The 25881-nt window shown below is 60.0% G+C and overlaps 1 protein-coding gene across 1 annotated transcript; it reads right to left on the bottom strand.

Annotated features, from left to right (window-relative positions):
- Positions 1–4941: 4941 nt before the first annotated feature.
- GNAI2 (G protein subunit alpha i2) lies at positions 4942–24741 on the bottom strand. Its single transcript, XM_027522493.1, has 9 exons — positions 24492–24741; positions 10451–10493; positions 10064–10205; positions 9727–9887; positions 7508–7636; positions 6979–7108; positions 6740–6893; positions 6156–6369; positions 4942–5512 (listed from the first exon to the last, which is right to left on the bottom strand). Exons 1-8 carry the CDS (start codon positions 24607–24609, stop codon positions 6179–6181), a joined length of 1068 nt encoding a protein of 355 aa, XP_027378294.1. The 5' UTR covers positions 24610–24741; the 3' UTR covers positions 4942–5512; positions 6156–6178.
- Positions 24742–25881: the final 1140 nt, after the last annotated feature.

Below are 25881 nucleotides of genomic sequence, written 5' to 3'. Positions count from 1 at the left end.
TGGGCCTCTGGCTGGGGCCCTACCCCCATCCGCTCCGCCCCTGCCCTCCGCCTCCTGCACATTCCTCCCTGGCTGAGGTCAGCCCCTCCGGGACGGGGGAGCCCCCCCCCCCCACCAGCCACATCACAGCTCCTCACTCACTTCTGTTTTCTTCGTTGCCCAGCAGGGGGGAGAGCGGGTGGGGAGAGAGATGAGGGGCCTTGGGGGTGGGGCCTCCCTCTCTCTCCTCCTCCTCCATAATCCGCGGGAGGAGGTGCCAGGAATGCGGCAGGGTTGACTCCGGTGGCACCCAGTCCTCATTAACATACATTAACATAAATGCTACCTTCCCTCCCTTGGCTTGGGAGCTGGGCAGGGCAGGGGGCGTGGGGTGGGAGAGGCCTCCAGGGAGCACCAGATGGGGGCTCAGGCTGTTCCAGGAGGGTGGACTGGAGCCTGTCCCAGGAATCCACCCCTATAGTAGCTGGGGAGGTGACTGGGTTGAATTCTGATTCTGCTGCTCACCAGCTGTGTGTTCCTAGGGGGAGATTGAACCTTTCAGTCCCCTCTCCACGCTTGTCCCGCGGTATTAAAGGGTGGGCCAGGCAGGTCTGGCACTCGGTAGGGTACACAGGTGCACACTCTGGCTGCCATCTCAGCGCTGGGCATCCTGTGGCATGTAAGCCCGTGGGCCTCGAGGGAGACTCACCACTGCCTCTTCCAGCCCAGCTTCACCGGGCCCTCTCTCTGGCTTGACTCCTCTCCTGTCTCTTTCTGTCCCCTTTCTTCCCTTACCCACACCCCCAGCCCCCAGGACAGCACTCTGACCCTCCCCAGCTGCCTAGGATTCCTTAGTCTTCCTCCAGGAGTCTCCAACCCACTCCCAGCAGTGCCGAGAAGCCCACTCGCTCCGCCCTCCAGAGAGCCCCAAGTCAGAGAGGCCTCTGTCTCCTTTAAGACAGAACAAGGCCCCACCTCCTTCCCCTGCAGCTTGAAGCCTGACCCCTTCACCTGGGGGTGGTCCCCATGGTCTTTCTGCCAGATCTCCTTCCAGTGCCTCCTCTCTGCAGTTACCCTACTTCCCTAGCTCCTCCAGCTTGGGGACATCCCAGGCTCTTAACCAGGGATTCACACACCCCTCCCTGGCTCAGCCCTGGCTAACCCTGCCAGAACTTCAGCTACCCCATTTCTGGGAGGTGACAGCTGCTTCTTTGCCAGGACTTAGCTTAGGCTGTGCCCTCTGCCCTCCCCTTTGCCACCTGCTGGACTTTTCCTCATTACCCACTACCCACCTTTCCCCGTGAAGCCCCGGATGCTTGTAACACCAGGTCCAGGCCACTCTGCAGAGCTTTAGGATCCCCAGCTGCCACTATCACTTGGGGAGCCACCAGGCACAGGGAAGCAAGAGATAGAAGAAGTGCCTGCAGGAAGCCCTGCCACCTTCCTGGGCCTGCTGAGCCTGAGTGAGGATGGGGGGTTGATGGAGAAGAGAGATTTCAGGTCCCTTCAGGCATCAGCCACTCAGGCCTTGACTCCCTCCACCCACAATGAGGTCAGAAAACAGGATAAATACCGAGGAATGTACAACTGATTTTTCTCTTAAATAAGATCACCTGTGAGGCTGCGTCTCCTGCAAGGGGGGGAATCAAAGGGGAGAAAAGAAAGAGATCCATAGCCTTGACCTCTGACCCCCTGAACACTAGTGCCCATCGCTGTGTGGTTAATGGAGGCGCTGACTGGCTGGCAGCCAGGGACATACTTGCTGTCACACTGCTGCACACAGACCTCAGCTGACTTGAGGCTCTCCTTGGGGGCGTGCAGGCTTCCCTTGTGGCTCAGCTGGTAAAGAATCCGCCTGCAATGCAGGAGACCTGGATTCGATCCCTGGGTTGAGAAGATCCCCTGGAGAAGGGAACAGCTACCTACTCCAATATTCTGGCCTGGAGAGTTCCATGGACTGTATCGTCCATGGGGTCACAGAGACACGACTGAGCGACTTTCACTTTTTCACTTTGGAGGCGTGTTGGGACCTGGCTTCCCCTCTCCGTGTTCAAGGGGGGTTGGGGGAATGCACAGCCCCACGGCAAGGATGAGGTCCCCTGGGATCTCTTTTAGGGCAACAGACCCAAGGATTGAGGTCAGTTGTATGGGAGTGGGCCAGGACCCAAAAGTCAGCCAAGAGAAGTTGCCATCCTGTCCCTGACACCCCAGGGCAACCAGGGTCTGGCTGGCCATGCCACAGGCCAGGGAGCTGGAGTCAGGACTTGTATTCTCCAGCCTTAATAGCTGGCTTGGCACTCTGGGGTGGGGAGTGGGGGGGATGATTCTGAGGGGAGTAGGATTTTCTGGAGGAAATCAGGAGCAGCTATGGGGCTTCCCTGAACACAGCCAAGGGGTTATTTTAGGTCTTGGAAGCTCCTGCAGCCTCAGAGGCTCCAGTTCTAATGGGGCCTCCTCCCCTTTCTGCTCCTGGCATCTGGGCCTCCACCCACCTGATGGGGGTGAGGGCTCCAGCCCAGGGGAGTTGGGAAGTGACTGCAGGCCTGGACTGGCTTCTCCCACAGGGTCTCCCTACATCCTTTAGACCTCTCTGACTCTCAGAGCTTGTCTCTCTCTTCCCAGCTGTTTCCCCACCCACCCCACCAAAAAACGGGTTAAAAATAGTCTGCTACCACATCAGTAGTCTGAGCAACTATGTGGAATGGGACAGGCCCTCTGGGTGGTGGATGAGCTTTGTGGCGGTCCCCACTGACTAGAGACAGTCTGCCTCATACTGGGATCCATGGCTTGGTCTGGGAGCAGGAGCCTGGGTCCTCTGCCTGTCTAAAGGTCCTGAGCCTCATAGATGTAGCTGCCTATGGGTGGGGCCAGGAAGATGGGCTTTCTAAGGCTGGGAGAACTCCCGAAGACACACTGCCAAGGAGCACTGAATCTCTGGTTCTCCTTGCCCAGGGATGCAGCGTGGTTGGGGTCCAGCCCCGGACCGCTCTGGGTAATGGGGGGAATCCCTCGGAGTCAACTTTATGGAGTCCCTCCTGTTGGGGTATAGGACACCTGGGATGTATCATCCCCTGCCTACCGCCCCCCATGGCTGGGAATTTCCCAACCACTAAAGACAAGGATGAATTGAGAGGCTGCCCCCGGCAGTGCTGGGACAATGGAGCCTTATGCTCTCAAAATCTGAGCAGGGGTAGGAGGACCAAGGGCAGGTGGGGGCCTAGCTGCCTGCACCCAGGGAAGCACTGCTTGCCAGGACCCCACCCAGACCCACTGCCAAGCCGGGTACAAGGGGATCCTGGCTAGAATCCTGCATGGCCCACTCAGGGAGGGAGACATTGGGTTCTTCAGGCAGACAATGCCAGCTCCTGAATGGTTCCTCTGTGCAGGGTTCCCCCTCAGGATGGAAGGAAGGAACTATCTCTGGCTCCTGTTTCCTGCTGGGCGGATATCAGGGCATCGGAACTCGCACTGCACCCCACCCGCTCATCTGGGATTCAGCGAGGTCCAGGGCTGACTGCTGAAGGCAAGGGATCCAGGCTTGGGCGTGGGATTCTGTTCTAGTCAGTTGGTGCTCCCTAGCCCTCAGAGACAGGGGTAGCAGGAAAGGCCCGAGGGACCGGGGAGGGGTTGGGGGGTGCCGCTGAACTCCTTCCGAGGGGGGCGGCCACAGCCTCTCATCGCCTGCCAGGACTCAGGGGCCAGGACTCGGGGGCCCGGAGGCCGAGAGGGGACTGGCAGGTGTGCGGAGGCGGGGTCCCAGGTCCCCGGCCCTATCCTCCCACCCGCCCCGCCCTCCCCGCCTCGGAGGCGCCGACCCCGGCCCGGGCCGCTTTGTCCCGCCGCCACCCTACAAAGCTGCCTTTGTGGCCCGCGGCCTCCGCAGGACCCGATGACGTCAGCCTCCGTGACCAGCCCGGCGGGGCCAAGCACGGACTGCCGCGCCCTCTGGCGGCCGAAGGTGGAAGAGCTCGTCTACGAGCCCCGCCCGGCAGAGGGGGGCCTTTCATCGACCCACGGACTCAGCAGTCTCCCGGCTCCGCGGTGGTCCAGGGAGGAAAAAGTCCAGGGACCCTGCCTGGCTCTCGGGGCTCACCCACAGCCACTGTGGGTCACAGTCACCGTGATCTGCCGCTCCCTCCTCCAGCAACGCACGGGCACTTCCCATAGCTTCATGAAAGCCTCTGAGACTCACTGGACACTCCTGCTGCTCCCAGTGTGGAAGAACCCCTTAGGAGATGAGCTCCTTAAGAAATCGGCCCCACTGTTCCAGAAGGCTGCTCCAGACCCACGACTGCAGAGGCGCTAGGGGTCAAGGGGGAGACCTAGAGGCCCCAACACGTTAAGATGACTAGTCCAAGTGGGAAAACTGAAGCGATGGGTACTGGGCCTCAGTATGAGTTGAGTACCCAGGGCCTTGCCACCAGTGAGGACCCAGGGCCAGACCACCATCACCTTAGCACATCTAAGCCTGGGTCTCTGCGGCAGGAGAGAAGAATGCCAAGACGGTCTTGGAATCTTTTTTTTTTTTTCTTTCTACGTTTTATTATTTCAAACCAGGTGAACAATTCCATAAAACATGTGAAAAAAGCAAGGAAGTGTTCAACGCTGAAGGACCCGGGCCTGGGGCGAGGGCATGAGGGGCGTGGCCCCTCAGCAGGCAGCGGCGGTTCCTAGGTTAGCGCTAAGGAGCTACATTTAGGTTAATGGAGCCAGGGCCCAGGGCCACTGGGGTGGGGCCCTCAGTGATGTTGGCAGTTGTCTGGAACAGCCCTTGGAACCCAATTCTGTGGAGGGCAGGGTCAGGCTGCCACCCGCACAGGGGGCAACCAGCAGAGGGATGGGTGTAAACACGTAGACACACTCAAGGCACGGAATCACCGGAAAGGGGTTGGGTGGGTGCTGGTCAGGATCTGACAGTTTTAAATAGTTTTTTCTAAAAAGTTTCCTAGGTTTGCAGTTTTCTCTTTTTTTTTTTTTCCCCCTTTGACTTTCTTTTTTTTTTTTAATAAAAAAAAAAGCTACGAGAATGAGCAAGTGGACTGTGGTCTTCAGGAATGGTGGCGTCTCACGCTTCTTGTGCTTTTTCCTTTGGGGCCTCCAAGTGGCTTGGGGCGGGAGGGGGTGGGGCAGGTTGTGGGGGTGGGCAGGAGGCTCCCTGTAAACATTGGTTGGGTCAGGGGCTGGTGTTGGGCGAAGCCAGGGGTCCCAGGCTGGAGAAGTGGGTGCCCCTCCAAACACAGGCCGTGGGAGACTCAGCATGGGCTCCCCTCCCCCATCATAGAACAAGACAACGGTTAAAACCAGAATGGAGGCCAGGAGGGGCTATGGGCACTCCCTGCACCTGGGGCAAGGGCAGGCTTCAAACAGGAGGCCTGTGGCAGCCCCTCCCCCAAGTCTCTGGAGCTGAGGGTGGGACTGCGGGGAGCCAAGAACAGAGGAGAGAAGGGGAAAAGCGGCCAGGGGACAGGCGGGGAGCGTGGTCCTCTTGCCCCCATCTTCCTCAGGGGCTGGGGTAGCAGAGTCGGCGGTGGCCCTGGAGGTGGGGGACAGTCAGGGCGTGGGTCGGGAGGGAGTAGCCAGTGTGGGTCTCTCTGCCCGCCTCCCTAGATGATGACCCTTCTCCAGTTTCCCCACCCACTTGTTACCAGGGACATGGTGGCCGGTGTGTGTTGCTGGGTTACACACACACTGTAACCCCTGTTCAAGAATGAATGGGAGGGGAGACTGGAGCTCTAGGAGAGCCCTCCCCACCCACTGCTCCCAGGGCTGGCTGGTGAGGCCAGCCTCAGCCCCGGACCCTCAGCTGGGTCCGAGGGAAAGATGGCAGGGGTGAGCACGGAGCTGGTCGTGCTGAGTGGAGGGCGGCTGGGCCCCTTCTGTCATCTCGATCCTTCAGGCCAGGCCGGTGGCCTTGTGGGTGGGAACGTGAGTTTTCGCCAAGGAAAATGGGGACAGCCCTCCAGTTCTGTCCCAGGACACAGCCCGGTGCTTCTACTGTCTGGACCGCCGGGCCTCCCTGTGCCCCGTCCTCAGTGCCCCCTGCGCCCCCCATGCCCCGCGCCCTGGTCTCTCCCGGGGTCCGAGCTCGCCACCCCCGGCTGGCCGCCCTGGCCCTCCCTGGCCCCTGGCCGGGCTCAGCGGCCCTCCCTGGCCCTCCCGGCCGCCCCCCGGCTCACCATCCTGCCAGGCCCCGCCGCCCTCAGAAGAGGCCGCAGTCCTTCAGGTTGTTCTTGATGATGACGTCGGTGACGGCGTCGAACACGAACTGCACGTTCTTGGTGTCGGTGGCGCACGTGAAGTGCGTGTAGATCTCCTTGGTGTCCTTGCGCTTGTTCAGGTCCTCGAACTTGCTCTGGATGTAGCTGGCTGCCTCGTCGTACTTGTTGGCCCCTGGCGGGGTAGGCAAAATGGTGAGGACTCCTGCTACGTGTGCGGCAGGCGGGCCCACCCCACAAGTCCAGAGAGGGTTCTGTGCGTCTGAACCAATAAGCCTGGATGTGTGACAACGGTGAGAGTGCACAGGCACATGAGTGTGCAAAGAGGGGCACCTGATTGTGTGAGGGACGCCGCCCAGTGACATGTATGGGGTACATGCCCGAGTGTGTTAAAAAGGGCCCTGGGGTGTACAGACACAAGTGTGTAAGCCTGTGAAGCACCAGCTGTGTGTGAGTGTCCCACAGTTTACCCTCCTGTCCAGTGGGGGGCGCCCGTGGGCCACCTGGTCACCACCAGCTCCTCCCCAGAGGCCCAGACCCCACACCTGTGTACTCAGGGAAGCAGATGGTCAGGGGGCTGTGTATGATCTTCTCCTCGAACAGGTCCTTCTTGTTGAGGAAGAGGATGATGGACGTGTCCGTGAACCACTTGTTGTTGCAGATACTGTCAAACAGCTTCATGCTCTCGTGCATGCGGTTCTGGGGGCAGGACAGCGCTTTCAGCACCAGCCACCCCGACCCCTCACCCCTGCCCTCCCTTCCCCGTGGTCTCTGGGCCTCTCACCATCTCCTCGTCCTCGGCTAGCACCAGGTCATAGGCGCTCAAAGCTACACAGAAGATGATGGCTGTGACGCCCTCAAAACAGTGGATCCACTTCTTTCGCTCAGACCGCTGACCGCCCACGTCAAACATCCTGCGGACACAGCGCCTTAGCTCCAGAAAAGGGAGTTCTGGGAGAAGCTCCCTGCCCCATTTCACAGATTGACCGACTGAGGACAGAGGCCTGCTCAGGGTAAGGCAGCTGGCTCCATGGTATCACCCACACTGGCCCACTTTCGCCCTGGTTCTGGCCCCGCAGAGTGACTGAGGCTCGTCAGCAGGGCAGGTGGCTGCCACATGGGGTAGGGTCAGCAGAGGCTGTGAGCTGCTGGCCACCACACAGCCTTAAGGAACTCAGTGTGGGGCTGGGGGATCCCAGATGAACCCTCTTTCCCAGCACAGCCCTCAGCAGACCCCGATGTGAGGATCTCTCCCCGTCACCCCCAAGGCTGGCTGCTCCTGACCCTGTTCCCTAGCCCACAAGCCTGCTCACTTGAAGTGTAGATCTTTGAAGGTGAAGTGTGTCTCCACGATGCCCGTGGTCTTCACTCGAGTCCGCAGCACATCCTGCTGCGTAGGGATGTAGTCGCTCTGGGCGATGCGCTCCAGGTCGTTCAGGTAGCTGCAAAGGGGTATGGGGGCGGGGGGGCGTCAGTGGAGGCCAACTGGCTCCTTGCCCTTCCGTCCCTTTATTTCTCAGGCATAGCTTCTGACTCTTCTTTATTTATTTTTAACTGAAGGATAATAGCTTTATAGTACGGAGAAGGCAATAGCACCCAACTCCAGTACTCTTGCCTGGAAAATCCCAGGGACGGGGGAGCCTGGTGGGCTGCCGTCTATGGGGTCGCACAGAGTCGGACACGACTGAAGCGACTTAGCAGCAGCAGCAGCAGCAGCTTTATAGTATCATGTTGGTTTCTACCAAACATCAACATGAATCAGCCATAGGTTTACCCGTGTCCCCTCCCACTTAACATCCCTCCCACCTCCCTCCCCATCCCACCCCTCTAGGTTGTTACCGAGCCCCCAGGTTTGAGTTTCCTGGGGTCTTACAGCAAATTCCCATTGGCTTTCTATTTTACACAGGTCCCTGACTCTTAACCCTTGCCTACACTGCATTCACCACTCAGCCGAGGGGCAACTCTGAGGCCAGCCAGCCAAGCCCTAGCACCCAGGTTGCAGGCAGGCCTGCCCCACACAGGATCCAGGGTGGTGGAGTTGCAGGAGAGGGTGGTGGGAGGGGGCAAATTAGTCCTTTGGTGAGGGAGGCAGGATGCTAATCGGCACAATTACGGCACCTGCCGCAGAGCAGCCTGGCATGTCCCCTGACGCGGGGCTGGACAGGTTGAGGCCTGCCAGGCCCAGTGGGCTCTCTGCCCAGCGCCCAGTAAAATTTGGGCTCCTCAGGGGAAGGGCATAACCACTTGCTTGGCAGGGGTCCCAGGGGCTCCCCACTACCAGCTCTCTTAATTAGTATTAATGCCGCCCTGGCCTAGCCCTGAGACTAGCTCAGCTGCCTGCCTCAATATCCTTGCTGTGCCCTCAGGGTTCGGGTCCAGGCCTCCCAGTCACTGCCCAGGACCGATGTCTTGCTCTTGGGACAGGGCTGCTGGGGCCAGCTCTTGGCTCCCCCACCGGCAGCTAGGCCAGAGGGAAATGACTTCAGAGACGCAGAGACCGAAAAGAAAAACAGGAAGGGCTATGGGGAACTGTGACGCATGTGCTGTGACCTGCAAACTCTACCCCGCGCCCTACGGAGAGCCTCCAGCCTCATGGTGAATTCCACACCAGTTCTTCCCTTGTCTGCTACCAGGGGGCTCACCCCATGGACCCAGTGCCCCACGGCAGCCTTGTAGGATTGCTGCGAGGAGGGGCTGGAGGACCCCTGGACCCTGGAGTGTTCCAATCTGCTCCCCACCCCTGGGTGATTTCATTGTAGCATAAACCTGCCTGGGAGGGCAGGGCCCACGTTTACCGCTGAATCCCCACACCCAGAACAGCGCTGGGCACGCAGTGGGTGCTTAATGTCTGGGGAATGAAGGACACGGATGATACAAGAGTGGGAAGGGGCCGGAGGGTGGTCATAACCAGGTCCTCCTTGAGTATCGCACGCCCTGAGACGACAGGGGTTGATAGGAGCCATCCGTCCCTGCAGGCAAGACCCCAAAGCTCTGCTGGCACTGAGAGCTTTTGACTTCTGGGAGTAAACCCCTCCAGCCCCTCCACCCCACCATGTGTGGATGTGACTCTGCAGCTCCTATGGGGGGCGTGCTCTCACAAGGGCATTCAGGCCACTGCAGGGAGGGTGGGAGGCTGTCCACGTGACTAGGGCAAGGCTCAGAAATCATGGCCAGGCAAGACCGGCCTCCCACCCAGCTTTGGGGAGGTCCAACAGCCCCTCTCTGGGTGGGCTCAGGATGGGAAGTGCAGTGAGAATGGGAAAGCTGCTCAGACAGAGGGACTGGCTTAGGCAGAAGTAGGAGGCGGGAGGTGAGAGTACAGGGCCCGCAGCCTATCTGGGGGCCCATCCAGAGCCCGTGGATGTCCCCCCACATCCTTCTTCCAGGCCAAACCCCAAACCACCAAGACCCTGGCTGACAGCGCAGAGACTCGTCCTATCTTTCTGAGGGTGCTCAGGCCCTCTGGCTCAGGCTGTAGTCCAGGTCTCCCCCTACTCCACCGCCAGCCCGGCCCCGTGGAGTGAGTACTCACTAGGCAGCAGAGTCGTTGAGCTGGTACTCCCGCGAGCGGCCAAAGCAGGCCTGCACCCCGTGGTCAGCCCAGAGTCTCCGGATGACGCCGGACAGATCCTCAGGCAGCACGCCCTGCTCCTCAGCCGTGCACGACAGTGCAAACAGCTGCCTGGCGTCGTCCTGGGCACAGGGGTGAGCGGTCAGCGCGTTGCAGGAGCACACGGCCACCCCACCGGTCAGAGGCAGGGAGGAGGCCTTCGGAATGGGGCCCAGACTGGGGTGTTCTCAGCTCCCCCGGCACAAGGCTTGCCCTGAAGTGTTATGGGAGGCAGGCAGGGGTTGGGGAGTCCACATACCGCGCGGGAGGGGTCGGCAAAGTCAATCTGCAGATTGCCCATGGCTTTGACAATGGCCATGATGGACTGGATGGTGTTGCTGTAGACGACCGCCCGGTACTGTCGGCACTCCTCCTCCGAGTAGCCATCCTCGTGGATGATCCTGGCAGCCAGGGGGCGGGGGTTAGGGTGTACGGGGCACAGGGACCCCCATATGGGCGTCTGGAGCTACGGGGGCCTGCAGTAGCTACTTCAGACAGGAGGAGACTGCCTCTGAACCACTGGGGAGCAGAGGATGAACGTGGCCTCTAGCAAAGTGCTGGGCCCATCCCTGGGGGCAGTACAGACCCGGAGGAAGAAGAGGGGAAACCAAGGTTTGCCGGCCGTCTCCCCGCACACAGCACTTACTTCATCTGCTTGACAATGGTGCTCTTCCCTGACTCCCCAGCACCTGGAACAAAGGGCACAGTGGGTCAGGGAACAGGCCCAGGGGGGACACAGGCCAGCAACTAGTGGCCTGGCCATGTGGCCAGGGAGGCAGGACCCATCCTTTCCATCAGTTGCAGACGGAAGCAGTCAGGCCTGGCGGGCAGCAGAGCTACCAGGGGTGCAGCTGGCAGGGCCATGGGGGTGAAGGCAGCCTAGTCCCATGGGGGACCCACTGCAGGCCCTGGCTTCCCACAAGGTCTGTTGCTCAACATGGCTCCCCACTGCCCTGGCTGAGTCCAGGGGCTTTGGCTGGAGACCTGAGGCTCAGCAGTCACCCTGTCGTTCTCGCACACGCAGACTTGCCACTCCGCGGCTAGTGCTCCCCAACGTGGCACTGGGTCATAGCTGGCAGAGGAGCCCTGCTTACTCTCCTCCCTACACTGTGAGCCGCAGCTGCCATGGGGCCTGGATCCGGGCATGGCATCATACCCCTGCCTTCCAGCCAAGGCCCAGCACCCTGCTTGCTGGGCCGAGGTCTATTCTAAGCAGGTAAGACACCAGGACCTGGGGGACAGGCAGTGTCACATACACACATGTACTGACTCATGATGCTTCTTTTCCAGCCTGGCAAAGCCCTATCCTGTACTTTTCTTCGACCAGTGCTGAGGAATTTGCTGCCACTCTCTCTGGTGACTGTCAGAGCAGCCCCACAAAACAGGTACTATTTCTCCCATTTTACAGATGCGGACACTGAGGCTCAGAAAAGTCTTGGCCCAAGACCATGTAGCCAGGATTCAGAAGAGCAAAGAGGTATGTAGGATGATGAGGCCTGACCTGCCCAGCCCTACTCAAAATGTGGCTCAGATCTTGCAGGACAATGTCTTGGGTTTGTTTTTTTTAAACAAACAGCTTCCCGGGCTCCATCCCAGACACAAAGCCAGATCTCAAGGGGTGCAGCCCAGAAACCTGCATTCCCCAGGGAGTGTGTGCAGGGAAGTGTGAGACCAGGAAGGCCACTTCTCTCCTGGCTAGGGGTGCGAACAGGGCCTTACTGCTTCCCTTTTGCCGAGCACACCTCAGCTGGGCCCAGCTTTCTCCCAGCCTTTGCCCAGACTGCACCCTCTGCTCTGCCCCAGCACTGTCAGGCACTACCTCTTGCCAACTCTAGTTCTTTGCCCAGGGAGTTCTCTCTGCCGGGCATACCTGCCCAGTGTCCCAGCTACACATGTCCCAACCCTCCTGATCACTGTGGTGGGTCTGTCCCTCTGACCAGCTCAGCAGGGTGGGTGGTGGGGTCTGTGGGGGAACTCTCGGCCCCTGTATATCCCTCAGGGATGGTTAAGAAACTCAGAGGATGAAGGGGCTAACACACAAACTGCCATGAGCAGCATGAATGTCAGCCATGATGATCTCAGCACAGCGGTGAATCGTGCCCCCTACATGTCAATCGCTATTCTAAGACTATCCCGTTCGCTAGGTGGTCTCACAGCAAGCCCCGGGCGTAAGTCAGCTTTACCCTCATCTCCACCTCACAAATGAGGAAACTGAAGGATTTCCCTGGCGGTCCAGTGGTTTAAAACTCCACGCTTCCAATGCAGGGGGCATGGGTTTGAGCCCTGGTCGGGGAACTAAGGTTCCATATGCTGTGGGACATGGCCGAAACATTTTTTTAAAAAAAGGTGGTGGTGGGGGGGAAACTGAGAGACACCGCTGTCATGGTTACAGCCCCTCTGCACGTGGCCCACCTTGCCTCCCAGCACTGTCCCATGTGCCCAGGGAGCTTCAGGTCTGAGTCTCCACACTGCCCTCCAAGCAGCATTAGACCCTGCTTGCCAACTCCGGGTCTTTGCCCACCTGCATCCATCCTACCTCCCACCCCAGATCCACACTGACCAAGAGAAACTGAGGTGTGGCTTGCGGCCACAAGCCAGGAGCCTCCGTGAGGAGGCTTCACAAATGCCGCCCGGAATCACTGGGCTTCTCTGACAGTCCCAGGCCTGCTTCCCAGGATCGGGGAGCGCTGCGGGGGGAGCAGCACAAATAGGCAGGCTCTGGGCAGGCTGGGGTGTGAGCCCCTCTACTGGTCCGACCCCTGGACAATGGAGGCCCCAGGCCTAGTGTATTTCCCCTGGGCATGGGCTGTGGTCAGGGGCAGCATTCCTCTCCATAGGGCTGGCAGTGAGCAGCCAGGACAGGACCCCTCACTTGACACTCCCCACCTGTGGAGTGGGCCCAAGGGGAGAGGCCCTGGGAAGGCCCAGTGGTAATGCCGAATCACGGAGGCTCTTCCCCCAAGGCCCAGAACATCCACGGGGCAGGGGGGACAGCGCTGGACTGGGTGACCACGAATGACAGCCAGGTGACACCTGGTTGTCCTTCCCAACTAGTTACTTGCTCTCAGAGAGCAGGAGGGAGGGTGGACAGCCTGGGGCAAGGACCCAGGAGCCTGGAGTCCCAGCCAGGACTGGGGGCCCAGTGTAGGAGCGGAGGCCAAGGGCACGAAGTGATGGGTCACATTGATCACGCTGTCCTCAGGTGATCCGAGACTCAGAGTGGGCAGCCCTCCGGGGCACAGGGGACCTCAGGTGGGGGTGATTTGGGGACCACTGTGCACCTGAGGCATCAGTCTCCTTGTCTAGTCCTGTGATTACTTTCTTGGTAAAAGGCGTGGACCACTCCGTGACCCTGCCCAGAGATAAGGACGCCAGCACAAACTTGCTTTGCATCTGATTTTCCTAGCAGCAGGAGACCGGGCAGACCTTGAGTGCCCTTTCCCTGTCCCCCTTGAGCTTCAGTCTCGCTTCTTCTCCCTTCGAAGAATAGGACATATTCTTTGCCCCCAGCAAGGGACAGCTGGACAAAGTCACAGAGCCCCCATCCTTGGACTCAGAGCAGTCCCTTTGTCTTTCTCACAGCTGTGACTCAGAGGGAAGGAGTTAAGTGGCAGGACAAGGATGTGGTGCTGGCAGCCAAGCAGAGAGCAGGGGAGAACACCAGGACAGAATCACAGGCGTGGCCCAGGAGGAGCTACAGTGGATCATGGGGGTTGGGGGCAGAGTTGGGTGGAGCCATGGGCTCTACCCAGTTGGACACCCTGGTTCTCAGGCAGCCCACAAGCGAGGTGTCCTAGGAGTTCCGTTTCCATTGGTGCCTGATGACGCTTCCCTATTAGATAGGCTGGCACTTGTCCCAGAGTTTGCTTGTACCTTGCTGATCCCAGGCACCCAGTTCTGCCCATCCAGCCCTGCACCTTGCCTTCAGAGAAGGGGGCATCACTAGCTCTATCCGGATTGCTGCAGAGGTGCTGGGGTTGAGGGTGGGGGATTCAGCCAGAAGAAGGCAGCAGGAGTCTCGTACCCACGGCGGGCCCACCAGGCACTCCTTTCTCCAGCTGAGTGGGACCAGAGGGACCTACAGAGGATCCCTGCAGTGCCCTCAGTGTTTCCACTGGGCCATACCTCTTCCCACCACCAAGGAAGAAGCCTCTGCAGCCCTTGCCCCGGGGCGCAGCTGTGGGGCCCCCAGCGGGCAGGCGGTAATTGCCGAGATGTGCAGGGCGACAGCGGCTGCTCTGCACTGGAACATCTGCTTCCACTCTGGGAGCCCTGGGCCCCAACGGAGGAGGGAATAGACGGGGGCCGCGGGGTGGGGAGGGGAAGAACAGCTCCACCTGCCTGAACGAGGAGGCCAGCAGGGCCTCTGGGGGCAAGACAGGGCCCCCAGTCCAACGGCATGATGCTGATCCCAAACCGCTGCATTGAGTTTCTGTTGTAGTCTATGTTGAAGCCTCTACCTCCCAGACGTGGCTTTGTCCCGCTAGGAGGCCCTGACTTGCCTCTCTCCTCTCTGGCCCCACTTTCCCTTCTGCAGGAGCCGCAAAGCCTTGAGAGGCCAGCCAGCCCATGTCACGTTTTCAGCTCCTCTCCCAGAGGGAGGTCCAGACCTACCACAGCCCTGGGGCCCACCTCGATCCTCCCCGAGATCTCCAAAAACGGCTGCCTGATCCTGCCCTGGCTCTGGCACCTCATCTGTGCAACAGGATACCACCATTATCTCATCCTAGGAGACGGGTGAGTGCCCGGCACACGGCGAGTGTTGAGATCAAAGTTATTATGGCTGTTTTCTTTTACCCTTCAGAAGAGGGCAGAGTTCCCCAAACCTCTCATTTCCTGCAACCCACAGTGACCACGCTGCATAGGTCACTGCAACCACAGGCTGCAGAGGAGCCTGCCTCGGCCATCTCATTTTGAAGGCGTTTCTGATGCTTTCAAACAAAAGCACAGCCCAGGGCAGTGACCATGGGTTTGAGAGGCTGACTCAGCAGTGGTGGTGGTTCCCTGCTGGGTCTTGTGTAACCTGGGACTGGAGACAGAGCCACGCACTCCTTTGCTGGCTTTCTGCTCTCAGTTCGTCACTTCCCCTCCACACAACCTGGCACTCCTACCCGGGCAGGGTACTCCTTCCCGCCCAGCACGTCTCACTGCAGACACCGCTCCCTGGCGCTCTCTGCATCCTGAAGGCTGGGGAGCAGGTCTCCCTGCGGACGCTCTCGAGCTGGTGGGCTCCCCAGGAACATGTGGGGCCGGGGAAAGCTGCCAGCTGACGTGGCAGGCCTGAAGGCAGAGATTCTCAGAAGCAGCCGTGGCTCGGACCACAGGGTAGACGTGGGGAGCAGCCCAGCTCAAACCCACAGCCGGGGCCCGCCCCCCACTGCGGCCCTCCCAACACAGCTCCCCGCCGCCATCACTGGCCTACCCTGGTGGGCCGCTGGGGGAAGGTCGGGATGCACCCTGGGAAGCCCACCCCAAAGGCGGCCCTGGCACCACCTCCCACTGTCATCTCAGGAAGGTGCCACGTCTCCACACTCCAGCCCAGCCCGCCGTTTCTGGGCACCCCCTGCTGCCGCCCCGCCCCTCCCCGCTCCGCCCCTGCAGCCTTAGGGTCCCCGGCCGGCCACCACCAGGGGGAGCCCGGCGGCCAGGGACCCAGTGGAGGAGGTGGGGGTTGGGTGGCGCAGAGGAGCGTTTGTTTCTGGAAAGCGGCGGCGGCAGCGAGGGGCAGCTGGGGGAGGTGCCTCACCCACGGCCCCCTCCCGAGCCTGGGAAGCCCTCGGCCAGCAGAGACTCGGCACACAAGGGAACAATGGGGACGGCGGAGGGCCCCGCCAGACAAAGGCCCTCCAAGCCCCGCCCCTGGCGTCTCTTCCTTCCTCCAGGTGCTGAGCTTCACTCCCTCCAAGGAGGCTCTGCAGGGGGCTGGCATGGGGGTGGGGGGAGGGTCTTGGACGGACCCCGTGTGACACCCCCACCCACATGTGTGACCTCGCCTTCCTCCAGGTGCCCCAGCAAAGCCGGAACCTCCCTCCCTCCAGTCTCTGCCGCTTGGGAAGCCTCCAGCAGCTTCCTGACGCCCATCAGGGCAGCACTAAGGACCAGGGCCTGGCCAAGTCTTTGCTCTTCAGTGCAAAGGAAAGAGGCCTCGGATTCTCCCAGGCACGGAGAGGGATTTCCAGGGCAGGGCTGTGTCTCCTGCAGTGGGGTCCTGCCCACCGTAGAAAGGGAAACTGAGGCACTGGGTAAGGAAGGCCACGTTGGAGGAGAGGAGGCCCTGAGACCTGCTCCTCATTGGCCACTGAGGCTGCATCCGGGTCTCACCCTCCACTGCCAGGCACTGCTAGACGGGGCCCAGGTGGTACACGGAGCCAGGCCATTTGGCACAACCCTCTTCCTGATGCTTCTTCACTGGAGGAAATCGCCTTGCTCTTTTCAAAGAGTCTGAATCACTGTGGTAGACCCAGGGTGAGATGTCCATGTCTGGGCCTCATGTCCCCATCTGCGAAATGTACTCCTCAACGGAGTGTGCCAGGCGCAACGCCCGCCTTGAACAGCCTCCTTTGGGTCTTCACACCCACCCCAAACTCCACCCACGGTCCAGCCCAAGTGGGCAGTTTGTCTGTGTGCCCACAAGCCACGATCCAGGCTTGAGAAGCGTGACGTCACGGGCCCCAGCACTGGGCACAGAGAGGGGCGGCCAGCCTCAGGTCACACAGTGAGGAAGGTGGGGGAAAGGAAACTCTGGGACCTAGAGTCTGGACTGGCCATGAGGGTACCACGTTTGTTCAGCTTTGTGTTTGGCCTTGATGCTTCTGCCGCTTCTGTTCTTGCTCTCTCCTAGGTCCTTTAGACTCCGCAGTTCCCTAGGGCCTGGCCTGACAAGCCAGAGCAGAACCCTGGGAACTCCACGGGGAAGGGCGAGGCAACTGAACTTTGGATTTCGGAGGCCAAGAAGGATGAGGACCAGCTGTGGCCCTCCCATGCTGTGGCCAGGGAGTCGCCATACAGGAGCCCGCCGCAGCCTTTGCTCTTAGTGGGGACCCTCAGCAGGACCACTCTTCCCTTCTCCTCATCTGGACAAGCCCCAGTCTCCAGACCAGGCTCAGGGCCCCCCACACCGCACCCTGACAGCCTCCAAGCTGCCTCAGGCTGGGACTTAGTCCTCTTAAGCCCAGGGGTTGTGGGAGGCACAAACATGTTAGGGGAAAAGCAAAACACTAAGATGCCTGAGTGTTCCGATGAGGGGACACAGGCTAGGAGGGGAAGTGGGAAGCAAAAATGGGGGCACCTCTATTAGGACGAGGTCACCCCATGGCCACACAGCAGACTTCTGGCTTTAAGCAGGAAAAAGATTCACGCACAGTCTTGGGTCCCACTCTCTAGAATAGATGGTCCCCTTAGAGTCCCCTAAAAGAAGAATCGAGGCCCTCAGGCATATGCAGGACATGAGTACACCCAAAGCATCTGCCTGTCACCCTGACTGAGCAATGCTTGCCAACTGGGCACAGACTCCTGTGGGGTGACAACAGTTGGGGACAGGTGCTCAGAGTCACCACCTGGGTTGTCCTTTGGTGTCTCCACTTACTGGGTAAGTCACATGATGTTCCTGACCCTCAGTTTCTGCATCAGTGAAATGGGTATGTCAGTCCCAGCTCCACAGGGTTAAACACGAAGAGACCGGCCCTATGCAATGGTCACAGCTCAATCCAAGGCAGCTACTATTATCACCAGAGGGGAAACTGAGGCCCAGTGAAGGCACCCACTACCCAGGCCCAGTGGGTAGTGGCGTGGGGGAAATCCTTAGGCTGGATCAAGGGCCTTTCTGTCTACCTCCAGGCAGGGGAAACCCAGAGTGAGCTAATCCCAGGGCTCCTGCTCCATTTCCGGGCATTCATCTGGGCCTGCAGCCGGCCTTCCGGCTTTGGAGGGCAATGGCTGCTTGGGAACATGGGAGCAGCCCTCTGCTTTCCTGCTGCCCCCCCACCCCACCCCGCCGGCGTCCCTCTCCCAGCCACCACTTCCTGTGGTCAAAGGAGGGGCCTGGAATCCTTCTCAGAGGCGCCACCTACTCTGAGATCCTGGGCCCAGTGGCCACTGGGGCAGGACAAGGGACAGAACTGTCTGGATTGACTCCAACCCGGGGACTACCAGTAGGGGCAGCCCACGGGGGCCCCGCACAGGTGGGGCTCAACTTCTAAAGCCCCCCGCATTGACCTGCCTCACACTCCCCACCCCAGTGCACAGTGTGAGCGGCTCTCTGGCCTCTTCCTCTTTTGGGCTCCTCCTCCTCCAGCTTCTTCCTCCTTTTCCTCTGGTGTGGACACCACTTCCCCGAGTGGCCCAGCCCTGCCGTGCAGACTTCACCACCCCTCCTCCAACCCTGGGACACGGTACCTGCTGCCATCAATACACGCCCCCCTCACTGCCCCTGCCTCCACCAAACCGGAGACTCTGAGGCTGTAGCAGCCTTGGCACCCCAGGATTCTCTGAGCCACAAGGACACCCTTCTCAGCACAAACCTTGTATGATCCCACCTTTAGGCTTTGGCGCAAACGGGCCTGGCATTTACTGCCAAGCCTTGGAAGTGTATGCAGGAGGCCAACACTGAAGGGCCAGCCCAGGTTAGAGAACATGTGGCTGCTATTCCAGGGAGACTATTCCCCCAGCCACCAAGATGATCAGAGCCCCAAGGTGCAGCCTAAGGGTGAGGGTGGAGTGTTTGGGGTTTAGTAAGATCAAGAGCTCAGGGGAGAGAGGCTGGGTGGGGCTGGGCAGAGGAGCCCCACCCTGCACCTGTGGCTGACAGAGAAGCTGTCTGAGAGTATCAGGTACTAGGGCCATCATCAGAGGGGCCTAGTCCTTTGCCCTCCCAGGGCCTTCTGAGGCAGGGCACATCAGTGGTGGCCTGCCAGAACCCGTTAACCCCTTTCCTCATTGACCTTTTAGGTTAGGATTCCTGCCCCCGAGATAGTGGGAAGATGAGATTAGAAGCTGGCCTGGGTCCTGCCTTGGAGACAGCACTCAGGCTCTGGGCTGGACTGTCTCATCCTCTGCTGGGAATGTGGGAGGCCAAGTCCTTGGTCCCTCAGATGCTAAGAGCTTAAGTGGACAAAGCTTCCTCCATCCTGTTCCTGCCTACAGAATGGGTGGCTTTTAGAGATGGAGACAGAGAGACAGCCAGGGACGGAGATCAAGGACAGGGTGTACAGGACCTGTGTGCCCCCGCCTGTGGTCCAAGCTGCTGCAAGTGCCAGCCCTGCACTGCTGGAGCCTGGGGACCTCTCTGGGATCCCATCAGGTCCCACCCCCAACACTACCTGCGGTCACTTGCTGGGTTGCTGTTAGCAGGCTTAGGATATCTATGATGCTAGCCAATGACCCTGCAGCTCAGGCCAGCCCAGGGCCAACCCAAAGAGGCCCTTGACTGTGCCAGTCCCCATCTGGCAGCACAGGCTCCAACTCAAGCACAGTGGGTGGCTCAACGCTGCCTTAGGGCCTGGCATGGAAGCCTGAGCTCCCCAGCTGGCCTCACTTCCACCTCCAGCCACAGGGGCAGGCATTCCCTCTGTCCCCACCACCTGCTCTGCTCTCTGTCTTGGGGTGCTCCAACCCCCACCCCTCCTGGGATGTCTTCAGCTGAGCTCCAGGGTCACTTCCTTTGCAAAACTGCCCCGATTCACGTAGTCTCCCAGCTCAGGGGTAGCCCCTGAAGGACCCAGCTTCACTTCTATCCTAGAGGGACAACTGCTTTCCTTGGCTGCACCAACACTGGGGTCACAGGCAGGGGCTGAGCCCAGGGGGACTGGGAAGGCAGAGGGGGACTCAGAAACGGTTTAGACTCCCTACTCACTCCCTAGCTTGGGAACCCCAGCAGTGAAGCTACTGACTCCCGAAGACAAAGCCTGGCCTCGCCTGGGGGAGGGGTGGGAAGAAGAGACTCACAGGCTCCAGCTGCCCCGCCCCCCATTCAAGTGCTAATGAGCTCCAGCCGGATGGCGGGATAGCAGGGATAGAAGGTGGTGGGGCGAACAGGGAAGCTGGAGGCCGGCCTGGGCACCAGCCCACTTGGTACCCCAGGGCCCTGCCACACCCCCAACCCTAAGCCCCCCCGGGAAGGTAGCTCAGCCCCCGGAGATTGGGCGCAAGGTCCCCAGGGCAGTGGGTCACTCCAGATGCCACCAAATATCTACAAGTCTCAACCTCTCACTTGGTGAGAGCAGCGGCCCAAGGGCGAGGGTCAGGGTTCCCAGGGCCTCCATACTAAGGCTAGGCAGGCTCCGAGCTGGGGAGATTCCTCCCCATCAAACTCTCAGCTCTGCAGGAGTCAGCAGGGGGGGTGGTCCCTCTCCTGTTCTCACACCCACAGGTCTTGGTGTACCATCCCCACAACACGTATGGCTGCAGGCAGGCACCCCATCCCAGATTGTGGATGGAGAGCAGAGCATCTACCAGGATTTCACCTGTAGCTGGGGTCTCAGCCGGTGCACTAGGTGGAGCAGGGATCTGAACCTAGGTTTGTGTGATCCCCTCAGGAGAGTGAGCCCTCCTCCCCTCCAGGCCAGGCCTTCCTACTTCAGAACCCTTGCTGAGTTGGTCCCTCTGCCCCCAGTGCCTGGCCCTGGCAAATACTGCTAATTTTTAAGCCAACTCAGAGGACCCCTTCCCAGGAAGGACTACTCCTCCCACCCCCAAAATTCACCCGCATCACTAGACTCTACCCATTATCCAGCCAGCCAGGATCCCAGGCTAGCCCTTCCCACTAACTCCTGCTACACCAAGCCCCAGGCAACAGCTTAAGAATTACATATCCCTGTTCAGGGATGTGTGCAAATAGTTTCATTCTTTCCACACACACTTAATAGGCACCTACAGTGTGCCAGGCCCCTTGTGAGAGACAGAAAGGACTAACGTCACAAAACTCCCTTCCTTTCATTTGATAAATCTCACTGAGCCCCTCAATGTCCAGTTTCCGCACTGGCCAGGCCAAGAACTCCCCACAGTACTGTTCTGGTCTGAGCCCCATGGCTGTGGGGCAGCTCCAGCCCTAAGAGCTAGACAGGCTCTACTGCAGCAGCAGAGAGAGCAGGCCTGCAACAGTCTCCAAACAGCCTGAGCTAAAACGAAGAATGCAAAGCCGGTTTTCCCACATGAACAGCTATAGAGTCCCTACTATGTGATCTGCAAGGAGTGGACAAGGACTGTCTCTGCAGCCTGGCTCAGTCGGCAAAGGATCTGGCAAAGGATCTGCCTCGGATGCCAGAGACCTGAGTTGGATCCTTGGGTGGGGAAGATCCCCTGCAGAAGGAAATGGTATTCTTGCTTAGAGAATTCCATGGACAGAGGCAACTGGTGGCCCGCAGCCCATGGACCTGCAAAGAGTCGGACACGACTGAGTGACTGAGCATGCACTGAGGTGCCAGCAGAGCGTGATGAGACCATAAGGAAACAGCCTGAAGAGTTTTTCCCTCAGTCTCCCCTTGAGTCCTGGTCATTGGCCTTACATAGTCCTTGCCACCTGCCCATGATATGGCAGGCAATGGCTCACTGATCGCTATCTTACTCCTCCATCTACCCATGTCCAAGATCAAGTTCACACCAGTAGCGCTTCTTTCATTCAACAAACAGACAATAGTTCCCAGGCTCCATGCTTGGCATAGAAGGCTCACAAATGAACAGGACACAGTCCTGCTCCAGTCGTGGGGGAGGGCAGTTGGACACAGACAAATACCACGCTCTAATGGGGTGGCATGGGGGTGGGGGGTTAGAGGAGGTGCTTTACCAGCCTTCAAGAAGGGGGTCAGGAAGGATCCTGGGAGGTGATCCCTGGGCAGAGTCTTGAAGAACAATCAAGTAGGAGTGAAATGGGGGGAAAGTACATCAAGTGAAGGGAACAGATGCCAAGTCCCAGGGGCAAGAGGAAACTGCTGTATTTATACCATGAAGCCTTCCTGGAGCCATCTCTCCTTTCTCTGTAGACTGCCCACAAAAGCTCAAACAAATCAGAGTCACCCCTAAACACACACTCTGGCTTACTTTACCCAAAGTGCCCACGCCGAGGCCCCAGATTCTACCAGGGGATAGCTGGTCAATCAAGCTGAACTGGGTGGGGGTGGGGGTATCTCTGAAGTAGAGCCGGTATCAGCAGCCCTGCTCCCCCAACCCAGCTGCCAGGGAACACCCTCTCCCCGCTGTGTACCACATCTGCCTTTGCCCCGGCGATGGACAGTGACTATGCCCGCCGGCTGGCAGAGCTCCCCAGGACGGGAAGGAGCCAGTATGCGGGTGGGGCAGCAGGCGTGGTTGGGCTGGGAGGGAAGGCTGGCAACTGCCCAGCCCGAGTCCCGTTGCCTGGACAGAGTCTTTCCGCTACGTGGGACAGGCGCCCAGCTCTCTGAAGCTGCCTCAGCTGGGCTCCCATCACCTTCCCTGTAACTGGACAGGCAAAGGACAGCCAGCCGGGACCCTTCTCCAGGCAGTCCGGACAGAGTCCTCAATTTCAGGCAAAGTTTGGTCTCCCAGCCCCTTACAGTGAGTGCGTCCTCTGCAGGGTCTTAGCCCCGACTCCCCATCCTGGGCATGGCACTCCTCTGGCCCAAACTCAGGAAGCCCATTTTACAGTGGAAGCAAAGGCCAGAAGGACAGGATGCTGAGACGGACTCCCCATCCTACAAAGTTTCGAGCATTTCTAGGGTAACCTGTACCCCTGGTTGCTGCCAGCTTAGTATGAGAGGGGTCGCCAGACCCAAAACCTGAGCCGGGCTCCAAGACTGGTGGGATGGAGTCAGCACAGAGAACCAGGCCAGGGGCCCTGTGTGCCCCAGCCCCACATCTCTTCGGGCACCATCGTAACTGTGATTGGCCTGGGAAGGGGCTGGCTAGTGACCCCCTGGCTGGGCACTGGGAGGCAGCAGTACCCGAAGCACCCTTCCCAGGCCCAGCGGGCAGCATCGATGGGCATTCCGCCGCGTCGACACCCACTCGCTGCCGCTGCCGCACTCGCAGCAGAGACAGGAAGAGGCAAGCGCCCAACGCAAAACAGCCCAGGAGGCTGGGCCGCCGCCCCTTCCCGCCCCTTCTCTTCCTCCCCGCAGCGGCAGCGGATGCCATTTTGAAACCTCCGGGGCTGTGCCCCTGAGGCCAGGCCCCCAGGGACAGTCAACAGATGGGCCGAGGATGGAAGACACGCTGTCCCCTCGGCCACACGCTCAGCATGAAAAGCCCCACTTTTCGCAGCCTGGGGACCCCAGAGCAGCTCTGGGGCTGAGGGGCCACACCCCCCACATCCATAGTCCAGCCCCCAACACTGCCGCGAAGGCCTCCTTCCCTACTAGGTTTGAACTCCACCCCACCCCCAATCAGGCTGCCACTGGGCGCACCACACCTGCTCCCAAAGAGAGGCTGGACTGGGGCAACTACCAGGCCCCCAGCCTCTGCACAAGTCCACCTCAGATGCCCACCCCCTAGCAGGCCCCCCACTACTCAACCAGCTGGTCCACCACTCCCCCCTTGCAGGGCCTCAAGGTCCGATAGGCCCACCCACTCTCAGAAGCCACATCCTAGGCCTTTGGGCCCAGAAAGGGTGCGGGAAGCCCAGCACCCGTCAGCGGCTCTCCTTGGCCCGCCCGCCCGCCGGGGGCAGCAATATGTCGGCTGTCTCACCACTTCCACTTCCCCCCACCCCCCAAGCAGCCACCATCTTTCCTGGCCTTGGAGCCGACGCAACCCAAACTCCTCCACACTCCCTCCTAACCCCAGATCCCCGCCTCACTGGCCCAGACAGGGCTTAGAAACTGGGAAAAGGATAGCCAGCAGAACTCCCCGGGCAGCTTGAGGCCTGGTCCCCTCCCCCAACATGACCAGTGGAGCCCTTAGGGGGTCTGGAGCCAGTCCTTTCAGTCCAGCCCACCTGGTGCAGGAGGCGGGTGGGGAAATCTGGAGAAGGCTAGTGTGGGAGAGAAATTAAGAGCAGGGGAGCAGAGGGTTTGAGAGATGCATGCAAAGAGGGAGCTGGTGGGCCAGATGCCAGGAGCAGGGGTCTCTAAGGGTTTGGGGGCTCTGACTGGAAGGTGATCTCCTAAGCAGTCATTCCACTTCAGAGGTGCAAACCAAAAATCCACCTGAGAAGTCCCTTGGGATCAAGGTGCACAGGTGGAGGATACAGGGTCCAGAGTAGCGATGGGGCACAGAATGGGAAGGAGGGAGGGAGTGGGGGCCTGGGAGGGGCCCTGGAGATACTCAGGCCCAATAGGAATAAGGGGAGAAGTGAGGGAACAGGTGGTGCCTGAAGGTGGGGGCCGAGTGGGATGGTAGGGGGTTGGGTAAAGTCTAGGGAAGTATGGAAAGACAGGCAGGGGGCTCTAAGGGTCTGTCAGGTTGGACAGTAAGAGTGGGTGGTCAAGCAGAGTTCTGGGCAGCGGGTGTTGGGGCCCTGGTGGCTGTACTTGGGGGTTTGGGCTCTGGGATGAGTTGAAGATGGGACCTATGGGCTACGGATCAGAAGTCTCGGCCAACCCAGAGTTTTGATCCATTTTTTTTTTTTGTTATGTCCTTGCCGGGCGGGTCTAGGGGGTTCAAGTCCAGGTGTGGGGATCCAGGCTGAGTCTGGGTGTTCGAAGCCCTAGTCCACAGGTCAAAGCTGGGGGTTTGGGCGGGGAATCGAGGGGTCCCAGCGCAGGGCGCGGCCTCACCCAAGAGCAGCAACTTCACCTCCCGCGCCGCCTTCTCGCCGTCTTCCCGCAGGTTTTTGTCGATCATCTTGGAGCGCTCGGCCGCCGCCTTGTCCTCGGCGCTCACGGTGCAGCCCATCCCGCCGTCCGCCGGCCCGGCCGCTGCCCGGCCCCCACAAGGCCCCGGCCCGGCTCGGCCCCGCCCGACCCCACTCCGCTCACGCCGCCGGCCCTCAACGGGTAGCTCCCGAGTCGGCAGTTCCGAGCGTCTGCGGGCGGTGCCTTCCAGGCCGCCGCGCACCGACGGCAGGGCGGGCCGGGGGCGGGGCCGGAGCGAGTCAAGCCTGGGACTGGGCCGGGGCAGGGCCGGAGGCGGGGCCATAGGAGATCTGGGGCCGCTGATTGGCTTGAGGGCGGAACGACGGCGAAGTTAGGCTCAGCCCAAGCTCGGCCCGGGCTGGAGGCGGAGCCACGCCGAGGGAGAGCTGCAGGGGTTGAGCCTAGCCCAGAAGGACTGGGCGGAGGGCGGGCTGCAGGCGGGCCCGGGCTCCGATTGGGTGCGGAGCGCCTGGAGCCCCGTTGCTCGACGGCGGGGGCGGGCAGATCTCGTAGCCTGAGGACCGGGATCCGGTGCACCTCAGGGGCCGAGCAGGAACCAGTCCTCTGAGTTGGGCGAGCGGAGCAGAGAAGGCGTGTCTTAAAGTTAATGAACCCAATAAACTTGTCTCGGGATCCACAGAATCCCGGAGGCTCTCCGGACTGCTTTCTTCGTCTTAAAGCGGTTTTGACCCCCCTCTGTCTTTTGAAGTTAAAAAAGAAAAAATTCTATTGCCACCTCAATGCCTTTGCCCAGGCTGTCTCCCTCAGTTGGGGGTAACTTCTCTAACCATCCAAGAGTTATCTTTCTCTGATCTTCTAGGAGGGAGCCATTCATCAGGGAGCCATTCTGGGCTCCAACCTGGGACCCAGCAACCATGAACAAGGAAGAGAAAGAGAAAAAGGTGCCACCAGACTTCTGGAAACATAAGTGGCCATGATCTTATGGCCTGTCATCACTGGACAGTGGCTGCAACCCCATGGCTGGACAAAGGTGTTGGGGGAGGAGGGGCAGGCAGCAGCATTTCTAGCGGGACATTTCAGTCTTTCTGACTCTCTTCTCCATAAGAAGCCCACAGCCCTGACCTCTACTGGACCGTTAAAAAGTCTGCCAAGGGTTACCCAGGAAGGTGTCCTGTGTGTCTGGAGCTGGGGAGGGCCCAGTCCAAAGACAAGGAAAGTCCACGAAGCCAGGAAGTGAGCTGGCCAGCAATGCTTGGCCACCCGCAGTCCCCTGTTTAGCACAGACTCCCTCCTTACCACCTTGACACACATCTTGTTTCCGCTACCAGTTCTCAAGCTGTCCGTTCTCCCT

Source organism: Bos indicus x Bos taurus, chromosome 22, assembly GCF_003369695.1.
Source record: "Bos indicus x Bos taurus breed Angus x Brahman F1 hybrid chromosome 22, Bos_hybrid_MaternalHap_v2.0, whole genome shotgun sequence".
Taxonomy (NCBI): Eukaryota; Metazoa; Chordata; class Mammalia; order Artiodactyla; family Bovidae; genus Bos; species Bos indicus x Bos taurus.
This window is presented reverse-complemented; position numbering and strand designations above follow the sequence as displayed.